The sequence below is a fragment of the Glycine soja genome, chromosome 6 (genome assembly GCF_004193775.1).
Source record: "Glycine soja cultivar W05 chromosome 6, ASM419377v2, whole genome shotgun sequence".
Lineage (NCBI taxonomy): Eukaryota > Viridiplantae > Streptophyta > Magnoliopsida > Fabales > Fabaceae > Glycine > Glycine soja.
The window spans coordinates 46,867,453-46,890,044 of record NC_041007.1 but is presented as its reverse complement, the minus strand read 5'-3'; the positions used below and the strand labels follow the sequence as shown (position 1 = coordinate 46,890,044).

Here is a 22,592-nt window from a genome sequence, read left to right as displayed (position 1 = left end):
CTCACACAATTTTTATTTAATAATTAATAAATATATTAAAAAACACATTACTAATATTCATCCAAAACTTCATTGACAATTGAACTATCCGAAATGATAACATATTATGTTTCATTTTAAAAAAAAACTATCTAACAATTTCTTAACTTTAGCTATGCATCAAAATTATTAGAACATATTTAATAAAACTCACACAAATTGCATAGCTCGGCTTTACTATTATCCTTGACAATGATATATTCAATAATGCAGTTTTAACAATTTTTGGAATAAAGCTTCTATGGTGATCTGCTCAAAGAATGAAGAAAAGATGGACAGTGACACGGTTAGAAAGGTTGTATATTTTTTATATGATGATATTTTTATTTTTTATGATGCAGTATATATTTATACTGCTCATTTTATAAGATCAAAATTCAAATAATTGGCATTAAATATAAATCAAAAATCAATAGTCATGCACATTAGACTATATAGTCCACTCTGCTTTTGTCTTCTGTTTGTTTTCATTCTTATGCATAAAAAAATGATGTAGGACAAGCTTGCCTAACGGCCCCAACCTGAATAATTCTAAAAAAGGCATGTTATTTATTTTACTTGCATTCAATCATAATTACAAACAATTATGTATGAATAAGTTTATTAATTTTTATCATAATAATTTTAAATATCACATTAAAATAATTTATCTTCTTAAAAAATATTTAAAATAATAAAATATTATATAGTTAATTAGTCATATAAATTTTTGTACACTAATTATTAAACTTATTTTTTTTTATCAAGATAATGTTTTGCTAAATAGAGAATAAGAAAAAGGATTCAAAAGTGTGTTATAAGATAATTTATTTACACGAGACATTTGTGTTTAATTTTTATTATGCATAAAATTTTCTTAAATTAGTGATAATTACACATGAGTGAGATTAAGTTTTAATCCAATCAATTAAAAGATAACAACTAAAAAAAGAGAGCAAGAGAAACAATTGGGGGAGGGCACGTGACTAGATTCCCGCATAGTGCAACTTTGGACAGTTTAGTTGGATGAGACTTGAGAGCCATTTTTGTTTATTGCATTGGTCATGTGACACTTTGTTTCCCCTTTCCTATAGGGCAAATTTATTGTAGAAGATCCCCTTTACAAACTATTTACGTAAAGGGATTCCTTTTTTAAATATTTACGGAGGGGGTCTCTTCTGTCATGGATACCGCCAGCAGAAATGACGAGAAACGTGTGCCGCCATTGTCAATGGCGAGAAGGTTGGTGACGTGGAGGGTGCCGCCATTGTCAATGGCAAGAAGCGTGCTGACCTCGTACACCTAATAATTTCAAAAAAAATCACGTCAACAAACTACTCGTATTTAGTTACCATTAAATACAATTCTCATAAAAAGATAGATGTATTCAACTAATTTTGTATTTCATAAAATTTACCTTCAGTTGGGTGAACAATTGAAACTGGTTCAACGATGTTGGTGACTTCATCGTCTGTATCAGATATTCCATCAACACTATCATCTTCATCGAAAGACTCTTCAACGTTTGGGTTAGACGCAAGATAATCATCATCATCATCTTCATCGTCATGTAAATTGCTTATATTTCTTGGCAGTTCCGACTCATGATGAGATACATTACGTCCACATGACATAACAAAATTTGCAACATGAAACATAGAACCACCAGCAACATCCTTTTCTACGTACAATTCTAAAACTGACGTTTGTTGTTGTTGTTGAAAACTTTCAATCATAGTCTCAACATCTTCGTCATCACAAATTTGCAACGCAACATATTTTCCTGAAACTAAAAATCTACAACTTATAGTAGAAATAATTTCATTATTTTCCAACTTTACCTTATCTCCAATTTTTTTTCAAAGCATTGAAACTAATTTCGTGTTTAATCTGAATCGCCTTTTTACTGCCTTCAAATATTACACTATCATTGTCTTCATATACTCTTTCGTTGAAATACAACACTGTAATAATTGAATTCATGATATACCTACATCAACAAAATTAAAAATAATTAATCATAACAACAGTAGTTTTAAAATAAATAAGTGTATTTGTTTGCTTCATCTACTAACTTAAACTTAGACTTAAACTACAGATTAAAATTTCATTCTAACTTCAAAAAACTAAAAGGGAATCAGGTAATTATTTGTAAGGTCTGTTCACCCATGAACAAAAGCTTGTAAATAATTAAACATTATTAAAAAAAATAACTTCAAAGTAAAAAACCTAATTACAAAAATTAATGCGCTTAAACTTCACGTATTAATTTTTTGTCTAAAAAAAACAATTATTACTTCAATTAAATATTTTGTGAATGATATAAATAAATTAATCTATTTGCTTGCACTATTAAACTTAAACTAGACATTGATACTTCATTCTAACAAAAAAATTATTACTCGAATTAAATAATTCTAAAAAAATTCCTTAACTTCCAAAACTGGAAGACTCACCTCTAAATATTTTTAAGTCAGAAATAGCATCAACAAAAGCTTATAACCCGAAGGGTCACACGTCAAATTTCTAAGCCACAAAAACCATAAACAAAGACGCTTACAAATAATTACTCATAATAATTTTAAAATAACAATTCTAATTCCAAAAATTATTACACTTAAACTTTACCTTCAATTTTTAGTCTAACAAAAAAATTTATTACTTCAACTAATATTTTGTCAATCATAAAAATAAAAATATTTATTTGCTTGCTCTATTAATCTTAAACTAGACATTCATACTTTATTCTAAAAAAAAATTATTACACTAATTAAATAATGTTTGAAAAATTCCTCAACTTCAAAATCTGCAACTATCACATATAAATATTCTTAAGGCTGAAATACCTTCAACAAAGGCTTATACATGGAAGAGTTACACTAAAAAAAATTTTAGACACAAAAACCTATTTCAAATAATTAGTGGTAATAATTTTCAAATACAAAATCTAATTCAAAAAATTACTACACTTAAATTTCAGCTTCAAATTTGATTTTAACCACAAAATTTATTACTTCAAAATAAACAATTATTAAAAAATTTAAGTTGAAACAGCATGAAATAATGCTTCTAAAAATTTGACTCAATAAAATTTTGTTTCTTAAAATAAATTAAAAAAATCCTTACCTTCAATAGAACTTTGAAGTTGAAGATGGAATAAACTAACTTCAAACAAAGCGTGTTTCAGCCTTTTCTTTCTCTCTTCAGACCAGTTTCTTTCTTTCTCTCTTGCTTCAGAATGTTGTGAAATTTGAAGTTATATCATGCTCCATTTAAACAAAAACTACACACAATCTGGCCAATATTAAAGCATGCAAAATTTCCCCGAAGTCATCTGCCATTTAACCATACATGTGACCCTCTGCAAGCTGCATGTGATCCTTGCACAGCTGCAATGCATGTGAACACATCTACAACTCTAGCCTTTTAGCCCTAGCATGCATCACGAACAATGGTTCAGCCTTACCATGCATCATGAATAGTGCCCTAACCTATCTCGAAGGAAGCAGTGCCCTAACCTATCTCGCAGGAAGCACTGGAGGGATTGCTTGCCTACGTGGTGTATCTCGCAGGAAGCACTAGCGGGATTGCCTAGTCAGCAAGCTTCTCGCTATTGTGAATGACGGCACCAATGCTCTCGCCATTCTTCTTGGCAGCACCAGTCCACATAAGCAACGTTCTCACCATTGCAGATGGCGGCACAGTTATCTCGCCAACCCACCTAGCGGCATCCATGGAAGAACAAACCCCCTTTGCAAATACTTTCAAAACAGACCCCGATTGGTAAATAGTTTTTAAAAGTAATCCTCTGTCGTAAATTTGTCTCACCACAGCGTTGTGGAAAATACCAAAAAAGGACCCGAAAAGTGCGACCGACACTTTCAGGAATGATAACATGTGTTTACATATCATTGACACATTAGGAAATCCAAATTTAAATAAGACTAATCAAAGTTTGAATTTAGTTAATTTTATGATAAAAAAATTTAATTTGATCATAAATTAAACTTGTAATTTATTTGGATTAACTTAAGAATACTACTTAGATTCATCTTTTATAGTTTGAATTAAGTTGGTTATTTTTTGATTTTAAAGAAATTATATGCTTTCTTTTTAGGGTCTTACTAACTATTATATGAGCTTAGTTTAAATTAAAATTAATGGAAGTCAAAATTAAATCTAAAATTTAGTTTACTCTAATGTGAAATAAATGTTCCAATTTTAGTTTATAATAGTATTAAATTAGATCGATTCACCAATAGTTTGACATTCTATATACTCAACTCTGAAAAAAAAAAAGAACAGGACATTTTGTGTACCCAACATTTTACTAGTCAATGAGAAAAGACACCCGTGCATATAAACATTACAATTATCTATAATCATTATTAATAATAAAGAAAATTATCTTATTTTGTATATATATTTATTACTCCTATTTTATTCTTTAAATATTTTTAAAAATCACCTCATAATTACAAGTAGTTATTGTTTAAATAGCTTTTCAACATAGTATTTTTTTTTACTATTACATCTAAAAGCATCGCTACAGTTTAAATAACTCATTTTGAATCATTTATTTCATGTTAGTTAGTTCTCATAATATCACATTATAATTAAATAATTCATATATTTTGTTATAATGTTATAAAATTTTAAGTAACTTTTAAATTATTCTCTTCAATGATTTTTAAATGACAGAAATATTTTTTTACTCATAAATAACTAAATAACTGTTACTTATATAAACAATCAGAATTTAATTTTAAATCAAAGTTAAAACACAGAGTAATTATTTTTTAACTAGTAAAAATAAGTTAAATTGTTAGTTTATCTTAGAAGATGTTCAAAAGAAAACGTTTTATTTGTTTGGAAATATAATTTTTATTTTATTCAATTTATTATCTAATTTATGTCATAAAACTTTTACTATATAATTAGAATTAGAATTTATTAAATAAATATTTGATTAAACTGTTTATTTATCCTATTGTTATTGTTATTGTGCGCCGACATTTGGGATTTATCTGTGATCTTGCGAAACATGAGTACATGACAGCACTTTAACTATACATACATTACAGCCTCGTGATGAACGCCACGTGTGTTCCTCGATTCCAGCTAGCTTTTGTTCATCTTTCACATGTTATGTCTATCGCAGGAGCATAATTAAGATAGAAAATACCAAGAATCTTAATATTTAAACTAAGAAAATAAAAAAAAATATTGAAATATATCATCAATAATATTTTTTAAAATACTTTAAATTCCTTGAAGACACTAGAATAACTAGATTAACATCAATTTGTAACATACTAGCTATTGTATTATAGTTTCATTTATCAGCTACACATGCACATGGCACACAAACATTCCATATAGATCATGCTCTAAGGATAATTAACCTCACGTCAGCATGCTCAGGAAAAAAAAATCTAACATGGTCTTAGAATTATGGCGGTTCCCCCTTTTACAAGAAGAATGATAAATGTTTACACTTAAAAAATCACCATCTATCCATGATATATATATTAAAAAAAATACATGTTAATTTCACATCCTACTAAACTAACCAAAAATTATTAAATATTCATAAAATTTACTATTTAGTACCTTTAAAATTATCTTATGTTCAAGTTTATTATAGATAAATTCCTAAATATTTGAATGCAAAATAATAATTCATTTAAATAAAAAAACACTATGTAATAACAATACTTAATTGGTTTAATTTTAAAAGAATAAAAAAAATGAAATTTTACATAATTTAAATTAAATAACATAAAAGTACATTAATATGATCCTAATAAATAAATTAATTGGTGATCAATTGCATGGAAAATATCTTGTTGCCGTCGACATGTCATGTGAATCCACATGTTTGTTGTCACATTCCTACTGCCTTAAATTTTCTTTATTATTATCATAAACTTACTTACTTGACAAATCACGGTCACCACAACATTTTCTGGAGTTGGGGGTTTATCTATATAAAAAAATAATTAAAACTTTTTACTGTTAAATATTTGAAATTTTGTATGCAAGATAAATAAAATAATCATGCATAATTCATATTTCAAGAAGGAGACTAATTAAAATATCATGCATAATGCATGATAAATAAAATAATCATGTATGAATTCATATCTTCTTACATGAACAAAAGCAATGAAAAAGTTGGGTCCGATTTAAAAAATTATTTAATTTTTTTATGAGATGATTAATATCTTTAAATTAGTTGGACTTCTGTTTGATTTGAGTTGAAATGAGTAATCTCATTTAAGGAGACATTATTTTTTCTGATAACTATTTTTCTATTAAAACCTAATTAATAACTTTACTTAAAGTAGCATTACACTCACGTTATTATTTTCAGCACACCACGACGGATCTCAATTTGAGTTAGATTACATTTGTTTCTAAGCAAACCTAAATTGAAATAACTTGTTTTTTCCTATACCCTATATATATTTGGAGGGGAAATGGTTTCTTGAAATTCCATGATTGTGACAATTGTGTCAAATATATATATAGAGGCTTCTCTATCTACTAGAGGTTAGTAAATGGATTTGTAAACATGAAGATTTAAAAAGAATAAATAATGAAGAAAGACATTAGTAAATGGACTAGTAAACATGAAGATTAAAAAAGATGAAATAAAAGGCAGCCATGTGGTGTGGAAATGGCGAGGGAGACAGAGATGCCTCAGTTTGCTTGTAATAGGATTCTTCTAATGTCACTTTTAAAGCACTGCTGGTACTCTTCTTTCATTCTTTCTTGAAGCAACACAAAGCTGCCATTTAGACCAACTGTGTAGTTTGGTGGCTTGCTCTAGATGCTTTGTCACACAAGTTAAAAAAAAAAAAATGCCTTGGCTCACATTCACACTCTCAATAAGCCAAGGATTCTTTCTTCTTTATAAACAGGAGTAAGGCTATGTGATTATGTACACACAATAAAGAAGGGGGACAAATCGTTATCTCATCCTAAATTGAAGGTGCTCACAAGTTGCAAGCTAGTGATCAACCAAAGGAATTTTAAAGAATTTTTCATTTTGAAACTTTGGGGGTGACCATTCCACTATATAATGTAATAATGACAATATTCTTGGCTAATAGGGGCTTATGATATATAATTATAAGAGCATGATTGTCCCGCATTGCTCTAATCAAGCTATACTTTTTGGATTTTCATCTTGGTACCGCGAGACTCAATGTGTGCCATGATTCAATTTTCATAAAGAGAACTACCATAAACAAATTTGAAAGTGTGCTGAACAGGCTCTAGGACCCACAAAAATTACTTGCCACCCACCTTTTTTAAGATTTTGCTAATCATTCCAAAGACAAAGAAACCTAAATCGCACTGCTTTAACACGTTCAAATTCATGGACCAAGCACCAAAGAAAAAGGCTATACTCATCTATATAGTTCTTTTACTTTTATGCGTAGGCATAACTATAGGATTGATTAGTTCAACTAAATAAACCAACCTACCCAAAATATCGAATCCTTACACTACCACTATTTCTTAACCCCCCCCCCCCCCCCCCCAAATGATTGATCTCCCAAAACAGAATAATTGACTTAATTACAAGTTGAAAGAAAAAAATAGAAATTAAGTACTTTTAACAATGTGATTTTCTTGATATATACTTCCATATAAACAAACAAGGGCAGACACCAATCGTTCGGTATTAAATGAGGCCATTTGGTACTAATTTATTATCAATTATGGACATGTGAAGTCAGTGTGAATGTGTGACCCACAATCCTTAATTGTACCCTAGGGCCTTTTATAAAATGCCACCATTGAGTATTGACTACCCTTTTCATGTGGCCTACTCTTTAATCCACTGCACTGTGTCTGTGTCTACAGACTAGTGCACCATGAAGCTCATTTGGGGTGGGGTGGGGGGCACACCACATTTGATTCAATGGCACATAATCCTTGTTCAGATTCTGGATGTTCCTAAAGACTGGGGCAATAAGGGCATTTCATTTGTGCAGTTTAACTGAGTGAGAGTGAGAAAAATGGAGTAAGTAAAAGGCAATGTCATTATCAATCGCTACCATGAAAGTACTGAGTAATTTTCAGTAGTGAGGAACTACACCTGTTGCAACAAGCCGTTTTTCTAATGAAAAAGGCTATGCAAAAGAGTAGTATGATTTTCTGACTCACTCTTTTAATTGGTCCAGTAAATAAATGTTTAGCTGAAACAAATAGTATACCAAAGTCACAAGGTAATGGGTACACAAATCTAGTAATTCAATTATTTAACCGTCCCTTCAATTTCGATTTTGGATAAATGATTTCAAAAAGTAATTGCATTTGTGAAAAGTGATCTTGGATTAATTTAGGATAATTACCAAGTAAATATATAGATTTCAGTTGAGAGAGTTCAAAAAACATTTTCTTTTTTATCATTTTATTCATTAAAATTCAGAATTGTGCATGAAAATTTGCATTTTGCAAAAGCACTTTTTAACTTTTTATCTAAATATAGTAAAAGCAATTGCACAAGTAAAATAATAAAAAAAAGAAATTTAAAGGTAGATGAAATCCTTCTAAACTCTATAAGTTTTTATATTCTTTCTTTGCATTATGTTTTTTCCACATTAATTTCTAAATGGTGACTTCACCATAAGATGTGACGGGTTCTTACTTCTTAGTATTTTTCACAGCTCAATCAATGCTTTAACTTTTCTTTACGTCTCATTTTGTAGTGTAGACATGTGCCGACAAACTACAGCCACAGTAAAGGGCTCTCCTTCATTGACCATTCTTGCAAAGTTTTTCAGCCAAGAAGAGCCAATTCGTCTATGCATAAATCACTATCTAACTTTTGTATTTTATTTTCAACCCAGAAAAAAAAAACACTTTTTTTTTCCATGGAGGGGGACAGACACATTACATAGACATAATCAAAATGACATTTTTATAATTGTCTCCAACAAATCCAAATTACCATCAATGACATTTTTATCACCATTCCATCTTACCTAGTAGTACCCAGTGGCTAACACATATGGCCACGCTGTCACTGTTATTTCAGCTCTAACATTAACTCTAGGAGTAATTGTATGCCACAAATAGGGAATTAAGAGGAGTGGATTGAGTAAATTTTGAATGAAATTGTAACGGGTGGGTCAAAAATAGATTATTAATGTATCTAGTATTTTGTAAGCTAGTTGAGCTAAGTCACCGAAGTGTCCATTTGGTTTATAAGTAAAATTAGTTAATTTCACATATAATATATATTTAAATATAGACTTAAAAAAATTATACTTTTAGTTCATTTATTTTAAAATAAAAACATTTAATCTTTATATTTTGTAAAATCTAGAATTTTACTCTCTTTGTTCTAAAATAGAGACAATAGTTCCTCAAACTTTTTAAAATGCGTCATTTTATCAAATTTGAACATTGACATTTAAGAATAATTTGATGTGGTTCAAATTTAATTAGTGATCTGTCATGACACCATTTATTTAACTCGTGTTATATAACATAATCTTTTAATAAATAACATTTTTAATTTGATGGAAAGATCACAATTCTACATTATCAAGAAACTAATGTTATGTTCAATAAAAGTTGAATAACTAGTTAAAAGCTAAAATGTTGTCTTGAAAGGTTGAATGATTTATAAGTATTTGATAAAATTATATGGTAAAGTAATTGAATAATATCAAATGACAAAATTAAACATATTTATTTGATATATTTATACAAATTTTAATTTTATTTTATGGATAAAAAATATTTTGAGATGTTTAAAGGGGTGAAAAAATACAACAAAATTATATTTTTGTGGTGTATTTTATTGCATCCCTTTTACACAGTCAAAACATATTTTTCGTTTAAAGGGTATTTGGGAATAAAAAACATTTTGGAACACGTGAGGGCTGAAACTAAAGACGTTCACAAACAGATCCAATCTAATAATATGGATCATAAAAACTCATTCAAAAAATAAAGAAAAACCGAACAAATAAAAAAATTAAAAATCAAAATTTTTTATTGAATTATACCGGGTTTTGAGTTTGATTTTAGAAATTGATCCAAATTAAAATTATACATATGTATATATTTTTATTCATAAATTTATAATATCACTAATTTTTATTTCTTATATATTTATAAATTATCATATAACTTATTTTTATTTATGAAAAATATATTTAATTAAAGATATTTTTACCGATTATTTGAGCTAAGATGGAAAAATATTCTATTATTAGTTATAAAATAACATAAATAAAATATTTGATATTTTAATTTAATTTATTATATGTCTTACCTTTTATTTAATATTTTTAAAAAAATTAAAATAGGATTAAAATAAAAATTCAATCCAATATAAATCATTTTAAATTGGATCAGATTAAATCATAATAAAAATTTAAATTAAAATAATTAAATGATAAATTAACACAAACAAAATAATTATATCTTGAATGAATTTATTTTTCAAAACCAATCCAATCTCTTAAACTACAATAACATAGTCCGAATTGGGCCTTTATCCTTGAAGGCCCAATTGATTTAACCAAGTGCCAAGTGTCAAACATCTGGATGTGCCACGTAAGCTAAGCAAAAAACACTTTGCTTAAATGAAATGAAACTCCGCCGCCGCTAGCATGAGCGGTTACCGCCTCCACCGCGCCCTCAGAACAAAACCCAAACTGAAACTCATCGAAGAAGAAAATAATGACCAACGCTCACAGGATGTGCGTAGCATTCACCGTCGCCACATTATCCACCGCTGCCGCCGTCATCTACGTCCTCTTCGCCGCGCGAAGGCGCAAGCAGCACAAGTCCTCGCCGTGCTATTTACACTCCGAACAGAAACCACAGTGCGCCGCGTTTAAGCGCGTCGTAGCGGATAATTCCTACACTCCGTTCAAGCACCTCATCAACGACGACGGTACATTCCACACTCCGCACATTCGTTTATCTGTATTTGATTTCCGAGAAATTTAAAGGAAAATGTGAAAGAAAGTTCACGTTCTCGATCGTGATGCTTAGTCGCAGTAACTATAGGAAATACGTAATAGCTTTTTGTTTTCGCGTTTCGCATGCCTCCGATTATTCGAAGACTTTTATGTTTTATTTTTGTTTCTGTGTGAGCGATTTTTCTATCACGAGGTTAGTAAACTGAAGTAGCTTAGTTGAATTTGGTTATGCTTCTCGGAAATTTTGAGATAGGGAAATGGATTGAGGTTGGAGGAAAGTTAAATTTGAATTGATGAGTTTTCATAATTTCATTATGTAGATTTCTTTAACAAAATTGGCGAAGAATACAGAAAAGGCTAGAAATTCATTGTTATAAGTTTCTGTTGGATTTTTTTTTTATCTGCATTGATTGTGTGTGAAGGTTATGAAGATGAAGCTGAGTTTAGTTGTTTTCTTACAGAGAATGCTTCGAATTCACATCCATATGAGGCAGAGATTACGGCATTGTTAAAAAATCCTCTGCCTGAAATTGAGCTTGGAACTGAGATCGCAGACTTGGAAATGAAGGATTCATATGTTTGGGTTCATACTGAAATGCAGTTAAAGGAGCTGGTTGATGTGTTGAGTGAAGAGAGGTTCTTTGCTGTGGACACGGAACAACATAGCTTACGATCTTTTTTAGGCTTTACAGCATTGGTTCAGGTAATTTTGTGCAGTTTTTAACTCCTTGTCTCTGACTGCATTATGCCAGGAATTTGATGTTTGATAAATTTGTTAATGCATTTGTCTTTGTATGATGATATCAAGCAGATTTCTACCCGGGAGAAAGATTATTTGGTTGACACAATTGCCCTGCATGATTTTATGGGCATTCTTCGCCCCATTTTTGCCAATCCTTCAATTTGTAAAGTATGTAAGTTATCGGTATCATAAATAGGATTTAGAAATTTGGTGGGGGAGGGGGGATGCTTGCACTAACATTAACTACTTCAATTACAATTTCAATTTTTTTTAAAAAAAATAGAAAAAAGGGTTATACAGTGACACTGTAAAATGTTTTACACAATTATCGGATCGCAACTCATCATGTATGGTAAGTTTGTTGAGTTTTAAAATAACTATCTTGAAGTAATTCAAAGGATGATTTGTGATTAGATACAACAACAACAACAACGCCTTATCCCACTAGGTGGGGTCGGCTACATGGATCAACTTTCGCCATAATGTTCTATCAAGTACCATACTTCTATCCAAACCATTAATTTCGAGATCCTTTTTTATAACCTCTCTTATAGTCTTTTTGGGTCTTCCTCTGCCTCGAATTGTTTGTCTTCTCTCCATCTGGTCTACTCTCCTCACTACAGAGTCTACCGGTCTTCTCTCTACATGCCCAAACCACCTAAGTCTATTTTCCACCATCTTCTCTACAATAGGCGCTACTCCAACCCTCTCTCTAATAGCTTCGTTTCTAATTTTATCCTGTCGGGTCTTACCACACATCCACCGCAACATCCTCATCTCCGCTACACCTACTTTATTCTCATGTTGGCTCTTGACCGCCCAACATTCTGTTCCGTACAAAATCGCCGGTCTTACCGCAGTCCGATAAAACTTTCCCTTTAGCTTGATCGGTACCTTTGCATCACATAACACCCCCGATGCTTTTCTCCATTTCATCCATCCTGCTTGAATGCGATGATTCACATCCCCTTCAATTTCCCCATCATCCTGTATTACAGACCCAAGATATTTAAACCGTGTGACTTGAGGGATAATATGGTCTCCTATTTTCACCTCTGAGTTAGAAACCCTCCTTCTTTTGTTGAACTTACATTCCATATACTCCGATTTGCTTCTACTTAGGCGAAAACCATGTGTTTCTAGAGCTCGTCTCCAAGTTTCCAACCTCTCATTCAACTCCTCCCTCGACTCTCCAAGGAGGACTATGTCATCTGCAAAGAGCATGCATCTCGGCGCTATCTCTTGGATTTGTTCCGTGAGGACATCCAGAATTAAGGTAAAAAGGTAGGGGCTAAGGGTTGACCCTTGATGTAAACCAATTGTGATGGGAAAATCGTCTGACTCTCCACCCTGTGTCCTAACACTAGTCGATACCCTATCATACATATCTTGGATAGCTCGAATATATGCAACCCTAACCCCTTTCTTCTCTAGAGCTTTCCACAAAATCTCTCTAGGCACTCTATCATACGCTTTCTCCAAGTCAATAAAAATCAAGTGCAAGTCTTGTTGGGCCATGCGATATTGCTCCATCACCCGTCGTAATAAATAAATCGCTTCCATGGTCGACCTTCCTGGCATGAAACCAAATTGATTCTCAGTAACTTGAGTCTCCTTTCTTAATCTCCGTTCAATCACTCTTTCCCATAATTTCATGGTATGACTCATAAGCTTGATTCCCCTATAATTTGCACAATTTTGTATATCCCCCTTGTTCTTATAGATTGGCACTAACGTGCTTCTCCTCCATTCCTCCGGCATACGTTTTGACCTCATAATTTCGTTAAAGAGTTCGGTAAGCCACTCAAGACCTCTATCTCCAAGAGTTTTCCACACTTCAATAGGTATGTTGTCTGGCCCCACTGCCTTACCATTACTCATTCTTTTCAACGCTTCCTTTACTTCCTGTTTCTGAATCCGACGATAGTACTTATAGTTCCGGTCCTCTTCTCTTGTGTCTAGACTGCTAGAGTCATATCCATATCCCTCATTAAATAAGTTGTGGAAATACGCCTTCCACCTTTCCTTGATATCTTTTTCATGCACTAAGACTTTGCCTTCTTCATCCTTAACACACTTTACTTGATCCAAATCTCTAGTCTTCCTCTCTCTACCCTTAGCAAGCCTATATATAGATCTTTCTCCGTCTCTGGTTCCTAGAGCTTGGTATAGTCCGTCAAAAGCTTGGGCTCTTGCCTCACTCACCGCCTTTTTGGTTTCATTTCTAGCTATCTTATACTTATCCCAAGTTTCAGAATTTCTACACCTAGACCACTCCTTGAAACACTCCTTTTTTACTCTAACTTTGCTCTGAACATTTTCATTCCACCACCACGATTCTTTACCCCTAGGTCCAAAACCTCTAGATTCACCCAACGTCTCTTTAGCCACTTTAATAATCTCTTGGGACATCTTGTTCCACATATCATTTGCACTTCCTTGTGATTGTCCACACCAACCCTCCCATATCTTTTGTTGGAAGATTCCTTGTTTCTCACCCTTCAAGTGCCACCATTTGATCCTTGGTGCTACCAGAGGACCTCTTCTCTTTGCCCTATCTCTAATTCTTACATCCATAACCAAAACTCTATGTTGGGTAGTCAAGCTCTCTCCCGGGATAACTTTACAGTTCAAGCAATACTTCCTATCAGACTTCCTGATAAGGAAGAAATCTATCTGAGAACATGTCCCTCCACTTTTGTAAGTGATAAGATGTTCCTCTCTTTTCTTAAACCATGTATTGGCTATAGAAAGATCCAAAGCCTCCGAAAACTCCAAGATGGATTGACCCTCCCCATTCATCTCCCCTAGGCCAAAACCCCCATGCACCCCCTCAAAACCTCTAGCCACGCTACCTACATGTCCATTGAGATCCCCTCCTAGGAAAACTTTCTCTCCTTGGGGTATATCCTGAAGTACCCCTTCTAGATCCTCCCAAAATTTTACCTTAAAGTGTTCTGCTAACCCAACCTGAGGTGCGTACCCACTAATAACATTAAAGGTGTCCTGTCCCACTACCAATTTTAAGACTATGATACGATCTCCTACTCTTCTTACATCCACGACATCCTTCTTCCACTCCTTGTCCACAATAATCCCTACCCCATTTCTTGATCTGATTTTTCCCGTATACCACAGCTTAAATCCCGAGTTGTCTAATTCTTTTGCTTTTTCACCTGTCCACTTAGTTTCTTGTAGGCACATAAAATTGATCTTCCTCCTCACCATAACATCCACTATTTCCATAGATTTTCCAGTAAGGGTGCCTATATTCCATGTACCAAAGCGAATCCTCCTGTCATGAACTAGCTTCTTTACCCACACCCGTTCACGAAAATGTGGGAACCCTTGCTTACTTTTCACTACATCCGGGCGGCGATGCAGCGGCCCTTGCTCTTTTGACACTGTACTCGAGCCATACAGCGCGTTGCTTCCGGGCAACGACCTAGCATTCACATTATTACGTAATTGATCCATGTCATAGAGATTCGACAAAGTTTAACGTTGGCTGTCGAAAGCCTAACACAACCCTCTCCTTTTATCCGGGCTTGGGACCGGCTAGGAATAGCAAAGCTACCCTAGGCAGGATTGATGATTTGTGATTAGATGATAGTATAAAATTGTTTTACATTACCAGTGCATAAGCATTAAACTCAAAGAGAAAAAGAGTTATACATTGACAATGTAAAAAGTTTTACATAGTCATTCATTCACAATCCATCATGTATGTATGGTAAGTTTGTTGACTTTTAAAATATAGAATAATTCAGATTTTTTTAGGCTTAATTTTACTTTTGGTCTTCAGGTATCATAATTGTGCAATTTGGTCCCTTATAATTGTGTAATTTTGGTCCCTTGAGTTGCTATGTCAGCAAAATCTGTTAAATATTTAATGGAATACCGGTAAAGCAATTGTGATACCTTGAGGAGCTAAGTTGTGCAATTGAAATCCAAGGGACCAAAATTGCACAATTTGTGATACTTGGGGGACAAAAAGTGCAATTAAACCATTTTTAAAAATAGATAGATAGGTAGATATTTGGGATAAAAACATTATCTGTTGAAAAAATATTTTAGTTTATTATTGTCAGTGTTTTTGTCATCCAATTTTATTTATTACAGTTTTTCTCCCACTCAATGGAAAATTTGTGGATAGGTGTTCCATGGGGCTGACAATGATATAGTCTGGCTACAGAGGGACTTCCATATATACGTTGTTAATCTATTTGATACTTCAAAGGTGAGCTGCCTATACATGTTGCCACTATCATGTCACCGGACCTTGTACTGGATGCCATGTACCATACAGAATTTTCTCCCCATGCATAACAGAACTGGAGAAGTTTGCCTTTTGGCATTTACTTTATTTTATTTTTATTTTTCTAAATCAGTGTGTTGTTCATGTACTGCAGGCATGCGAGGTGCTGTCAAAACCACAGAAATCCCTTGCTTATTTGCTTGAAACTTACTGCGGTGTGACAACAAATAAATTATTACAGGTTGGGCTTGATCATTCAGGGCACTATTTCTCTGTTATAAAGTTTTTGTAACATTCTTTCTAATTACCCTTTCACTTGTTTTGTTGGGTAAACTTCAATCATAATCTTCTTCTGTATGTAGAATTACAATTTAAACCTGTAAAGGAATTTGACCCCTAGCAGTTGAGATTAAGACTTGAACTTATTGAAATTACATGGCAGACTATTACGAATATGTTGGAAAAAGACATTAATTGAATGATAAATTTGTACTAGATCTTATTATTGAACTAATACAGGGAATTTTTTAAAAGTATGCTAACAGCAAATAGTTGAATGTAGCTTAAAACTTGAATAATGAAATCATTTTCACAATCACAAGGGCAGATGTTTATATCAAAAACAAAAGTTACGAAGTGGTCAGTGTAGTAACTGTAATTCAGATGATACATTTATTCTGACTTTTTAGTGGTCATCATTTAAATTGAAATTGAGGTTCTCCTCAGGGTAGAAGAGATTTCTTTTGAACTTTTCCACTGATTCGGAAGCAACCATATGAACAATGAAGCACATTGTGCCAACAATTACATTGGCAATGAATCATTTAAAATCTTGTTACATTGGTTATTAATGAAGTGCATCAATGAATAGAACTTGTGCACCTAAATATAAAATTGAACTTGCAAACTGATAGAAACCTGGTTTCATATTAAGAAAAAATAGGGATAAACCCCAATTACAAGATACAACACTGCAGAACTTCAAGTGTCTGTGCCTCTTGTTAAATTCATGTTGATTAGCTTTCTTTGTTTGTCTTATTATATGCATAAAAGCTGTTTTCTGTCTTCTAGAGTGTAGCCTACTGCCATAGGGGCACAGTTTGTGCTTTTCTCCTTTTTCTCTAAGTGTACTCAGTGTAACTTTTCTGATGTATAAATATAAGAGTAGCTAAGTGTGAAAGCAACAATTAAGTATTTTATTCAAATTTGTTTTACTCTGAACTCCTCTCAATGCCAAAAGACCCCCAATTCTCTCAAAAATTACAAGATGATCTCTCTCTCCACTCTCTTATTTATAGGCAGCATGCCTTATTCAGCCATCTTACCTAACTAATTAACTAATGGATGACTAACTACCTAACCTATTGTAACTAACTGCTAATGGAGGTTATCTAACACAAACATCTTCTCTTTCATGTAGTAATAAGAGACAATGCTATTATGATGTGTTTGGGATTCTTTTAGTTAGTGACTGGAACTGATATTTCTTTTATATGCTTAATTGTAGCGTGAAGACTGGAGGCAGCGCCCTCTCTCAGCAGAAATGGTACATTATGCACGAACGGATGCACACTATCTGTTGTATATTGCAAACTGTCTGATCAATGAACTCAAACAACTGGACAATGGTATTCACTCTAGTCTGATATTGCGAGGAAAGAACGAAAAATATAAACCAAAAATATCCAATTAATTTTAAGCATTTATCAAGTAAACTGAAACTTTGAAAATCTATGCTGTCAACCTCTTTTTCTCCTCCTTTTATATTTTCCCCTTGCTTCTGAAAAATGTGACTAAGGAAATAAACAGATTATTTTATACCAGAGATGTGCGTGCAAGATCTGGAACCCATAAATATGGTATGGTCCTAAGGACTTTGCCATTTTAACAGGATAACTTTAATGACTTCAAGAAATAAGTTTATTTTCTTTGTTACTCCTCAACTCAACAACTCTTTAGGACCTTTTTTTGTTAATATTATTGGGTCTAAATTCCGAGTTTATTATTGTGTCAGAAAACTCTTCTTCCGATGACAAATTCCATTTTGTTCTTGAGGCTAGTCGGCGTTCAAACATGATTTGTTTACAACTTTTCAAGAAAGAGATTGAAGCTTCTCCTGGAGAATCTTCTGCATTATCATTATTTTCACGTCGAGTGAGCAGTCATGGCTTTCCATCAATTTCGAATGAAGCCCAGGTTTGCTGCTTCCTGTACAGATTTGAAGTATTCTGTGTCTCTAATTGGATATATTGTTCTAATGTGATCTTCTGAATGCAGATTCAGAATATTGTGAGGCAACTGTGCACATGGAGAGATCTGATGGTCAGTTATAATATCTAAAGGCTCCTTATTTAGCTACCATTTAAGAATAATTTTATTACTGTAACTGTCTGTCTTTCTTCACTTCCTCGTGAGTGTAAGGACTGCTTTAGTTTGCAAATTATGAGATGGAACAGAAATTCGTTCCATGTTCATAGTCATTTGAGAGATCTCTTCATGCTTCTTGAAATTATGGTAACATCTTATCATGCCATCTGACAAAACAAAACCTTACGAGTAATAATGAACTAAGAAAAAGAAGGGGAATTTTACTACATACGTTGAGGATTGCTTTTTTTTTTTTTTATATGTTCAAATTTGTTATAGTTGAGACTACTTGACATTTTTTTAGTTATTAATTGGTGTGATAATTTTTCGAGTTTATTATTAATAGCAATAGAAATATTTATGTTTATATTCCTTTCTGCCATAATTTATCTCTGAAACAGATCTACAAAATCAAGTGTATTTGATTTAACTTATTTTAAAGAAATAATCACTTTTTTTTTTTACATATGTTTCGAGAGTTTTTGAAAATAATGATTATTTCCCCAGAAAAAAGTGTTTCCAGAGTCCAGAACATGTGCTTGGCTACACTGTCTTTATTATTATAATGAACTAAATGTATAAATCAAGATTGCTTGCTGTACAAACTTTGGTGTAGTGCTGAACATATTCTATTTGATGCCAGAAAAATATTTAGCAACACGATCTGATTATTTTTTTGTGTCCATACTTTCAGGCTCGTATTCATGATGAGAGCTTAAAATATGTACTGTCAGACCAGGCAATTGTTGCTTTGGCAAGTCAGCCTTCAGCGAGTCACTCTGAAATATACAACACCATAGCTCAGGCTGATATCAATATGGAAATGGGTGTCAACCCTCTCATCCCTTCCCCATCTCCTGTTGTTTGCAGTCACCTGAGTGATATCTATCATCTGCTTGCAAACAAGTTGGATAATGATATTTATTCAGTGATTCTACAGAAGTGTCTGGGTCAAAATGGGAGTTGTCCACTTTCTATATTTAATTATGCTTTGTTGGTAAACAGTAACCTAAGACCTACTTTAGCCTATAAACAACCGGGCCCAAAAAATCCTAAACAATATTCTCGGAAGGCTTCTCGAGATTTGTTTGTTCAAAAATTCTCTTGTAAATCTGCTGTTTATCACAATTGCCGGATCTATGCTAATGATGGGAGGCTGCTTTGTTATTGTGATCGGAGGAAGCTTGAATGGTTTGTGCACTTTCACTTAATTTTATTCCATTTGTAATAGACTAAAATGTGCTGTTGGTTTTTCCTTGATTAATGTTCAAATTTCCAGGTACCTTAGTCGGGATCTTGCAAAACTTATTGATGAGGAACCCCCAGCTATAATGCTTCTTTTTGAACCCAAAGGTCGCCCAGAGGACGAAGGCAATGATTTTTATATCCAGAGTAAGAAAAATATATGTGTTGGGTGTGGTGAAGGAAATCACTACTTACGGTATCGAATAATCCCATCCTGTTACAGAATACATTTCCCTGAGCATTTGAAAAGCCATCGTTCGCATGACATTGTTCTACTTTGTGTGGATTGCCATGAAGTTGCACATGCTGCTGCAGAAAAGTATAAGAGAAAAGTAGCTGTTGAATTTGGGATTCCTCTCTACCTTCAGAGGGTAGTTCATCCAGGTCAAAAGACTGAAAAACAGATTGAAGAGAGAGGTGTATCTCCTTTACAATTACGAACAGCTGCTATGGCTCTTCTACGCCATGGACCAAGAATGCCTCTCAATCGCCATGAAGAACTGACTGAGGTTTGATTGTATTTCTTTGTTATTGGTTGCTCTGACACATAGTATTGTAGTGTCCCACCTGATCATATTCAGTTATTTTGATCTAAATGTAGTTAGATAGCCAAGTGAGAATTGATTTGTTTAAGGAAGCCTTTGAAGATAGATTAGATGCATTTTTAAATATAAAATATGGGTTCTATATTGTACATCAGTAGTGATTGTCATTGTTCATTGTTGTTATTGAAGAGCTTCGTCAACTACAGGAGTTTCTGTTTATCAAGTTACTTGTTAATTTACTTGCAGATTATAAAGAGATATTATGGAGGAAGGGAGATATCCAATGAAGATCTAGAAAGAGCTTTGCAAGTTGGCATGACTCCTCATGAGAGAAGACGATTCGAGAAGAAGAGAGGGTTCTCTTTTAAACATTCTATAGGGAATACTGCTACAGTGCAAAAACAGGATAATCATTCTAGTTGCACAGCCGGAATGAGTAATGTGGATGTAGACACATTGAAAGTTGATGCTCATGATGGCTCATATGGAAATGAAGAAACAAGTGAAGTAGATAGAGAACATTTGACTAGAGAAGATGATTTTGGAAATTCCACTTTAGCTTCTGATATTACAGTTAATGGAACTGCCTCTGCAACTTTGAACAGAAATATGATCACAGTTGAAACTACAGACTACAATGAAAGCAGTGACTCTGCCATAAATGTTGATGATAGCTGTCTGAGCAGTAGGCAAGAAAATGGACTTAGTGAACATAATTCAAAACTATCACTCTTGGGACATGGACCACATGGGAAACGAGTTGTAGAATATTTACTGAAGGAGTATGGTGAAGATGGCATCCGGGCGTTTTGTCAAAGATGGAGACAAGTATTTGTGGATGCTGTAAATCCACGTTTTCTTCCCGGTGGTTGGGATGTAAAACACAGGTATGCTATGATTATTTCATCTTCTATCTTTCTAATCACAAGTTTTCATCATTTTGTCATTAATTCATGCTCAATAAGCATCTATTTCATATATTCAATATACGTTTTGAGGCATATTTTTATCAAATCCGTGGGTTACAAGAACATAAACAAATAATTCTCGCCCTCAAAAAAACAACTGAGAATATAAACAGTACTCCTTTGTGAACAATGATGAGTCTGGAAATATGGTCATTTTTAAGTTCATGCAAAAGAGACAATTATTAGGTTCATACATCATAGATCACGAATATTGTTGATATTCAAAATCCAGCATTCACATTCTATGGGAGTATATTTACTCGATAGAGTCTTCTCTTTTCTCAAGTCATTATTTATAGGCTTAACTATAGTTTTCTGTGCTCTCATAGTTAGTTAACTGTCTATATAAACTGAGGTGGAACTGTTTCTCATTTGGGTTGAATCTTATAACCTTTCACCTCAATTCTGTTATTGATTTTCTCTCACTGAGATTCATTTAAGTCATTTAATTTATTTATTTTACTTTTAACTTTGTCCAGTTTCTGAGGTAATTGATTATTGCTTAAATTTGTCCTCAAAATTTATATATATGCATATATTTCTTAGTTAATGTCCCAAAAGAAAATTTCTGAATGCTTGTTGTTTTATTGCCATTAGATAGTTATTTGTGGTACGCTTGTAATAGTATTTGGGTATAGCAACTGAGTTTTCATTCCTTTCCCCAAGGCTTTGATTTTGGACACTAATTTTGCCAGTGGAAGAAGGGACTTCGGGAAGTTCAGTGTATACAATCCTGACAAAAGAGGAGCTGCTGCTAGTACGTAGAGACTAGAGTGACCGTACAGGAATTACAAGTAACCTGCATATTTTGGTACTTCAACGCCATCAAAATACTCAACTTCCTCCTCTCACGGCAAAGAAACTACATAAACGTTATCTTCATTTTTTTTGTTAATTTTTTGTTAAAACTATTTAGAATTTTAGTATTTGTCTTTTTGTAACAAAAGTACAAATAGCTTTCAAGAACACTTTTGCCCATGCTATAATTATTCTAATATAAAAACACAAGCTTATGGATTTACGAAAGCAACGTTACATTGTGACTCTTGTTTCAAAGTGTAACCCACAGCATTTAATCGCCTTGTTGAGTGATTAAATAAAAACCAGAGGCAAATTCTAAAAAGAAACCTTACCTACTCATTCCAAGCCTCTACCATATGACTGAATCTCAATTAAAAAAAATTGATGGGTGAGATAAGAATCTCAATTTTTATGATACATCGCGCGCGCATATATATATATATATATATATATATATTAACTTATTTAAATAGTTACTTAAAGAATTGATCTTAAAAAAATAATTTTTATGATGAGTCGCTTAAAGAATCGATTTTAGAAGTTAACTTGATTAGTTATTTAAATAATCAATCTAAAAAGTTAACTTTTCACATCGATTAACAACAAATTTAAAAAATCTGTCTTTTCTATATTACTTACATAGACATCGATCTTGATGTAAAAGATCTTTTTTAACCGTTATAAAAAAAT

At 32.7% G+C, this 22,592-nt stretch overlaps 1 protein-coding gene across 3 annotated transcripts; it reads left to right on the top strand.

Annotated features, from left to right (window-relative positions):
* The first annotated feature begins 10,671 nt into the window (after window positions 1-10,671).
* LOC114417314 (protein RRP6-like 3) lies at window positions 10,672-22,127 on the top strand. 3 transcript variants are annotated; one of them, XM_028382465.1, is made up of 12 exons: window positions 10,672-10,948; window positions 11,438-11,679; window positions 11,788-11,886; window positions 15,875-15,958; window positions 16,131-16,217; window positions 17,484-17,604; window positions 17,991-18,172; window positions 18,254-18,298; window positions 19,038-19,534; window positions 19,623-20,097; window positions 20,380-21,020; window positions 21,797-22,127. In XM_028382465.1, exons 1-12 carry the CDS (start codon window positions 10,732-10,734, stop codon window positions 21,864-21,866), a joined length of 2,760 nt encoding a protein of 919 aa, XP_028238266.1. In that variant the 5' UTR covers window positions 10,672-10,731; the 3' UTR covers window positions 21,867-22,127. The 3 variants fall into 3 exon arrangements, with proteins under 3 accessions (XP_028238266.1, XP_028238267.1, XP_028238268.1); XM_028382466.1 differs by having other exon boundaries at window positions 21,768-22,127; XM_028382467.1 differs by lacking the exon at window positions 10,672-10,948 and having other exon boundaries at window positions 11,541-11,679; window positions 11,788-11,890.
* Window positions 22,128-22,592: the final 465 nt, after the last annotated feature.

Bases quoted from the DNA above. Each gene is read 5' to 3' on its own strand.
- LOC114417314 (XM_028382465.1), top strand. From the start codon at position 10,732: ATGACCAACGCTCACAGGATGTGCGTAGCATTCACCGTCGCCACATTA. The intron at 17,605-17,990 runs GTATTCACTCTA...TTATTGTGTCAG, and splicing joins ACTCAAACAACTGGACAATG to AAAACTCTTCTTCCGATGAC. The intron at 18,173-18,253 runs GTTTGCTGCTTC...TTCTGAATGCAG, and splicing joins CAATTTCGAATGAAGCCCAG to ATTCAGAATATTGTGAGGCA.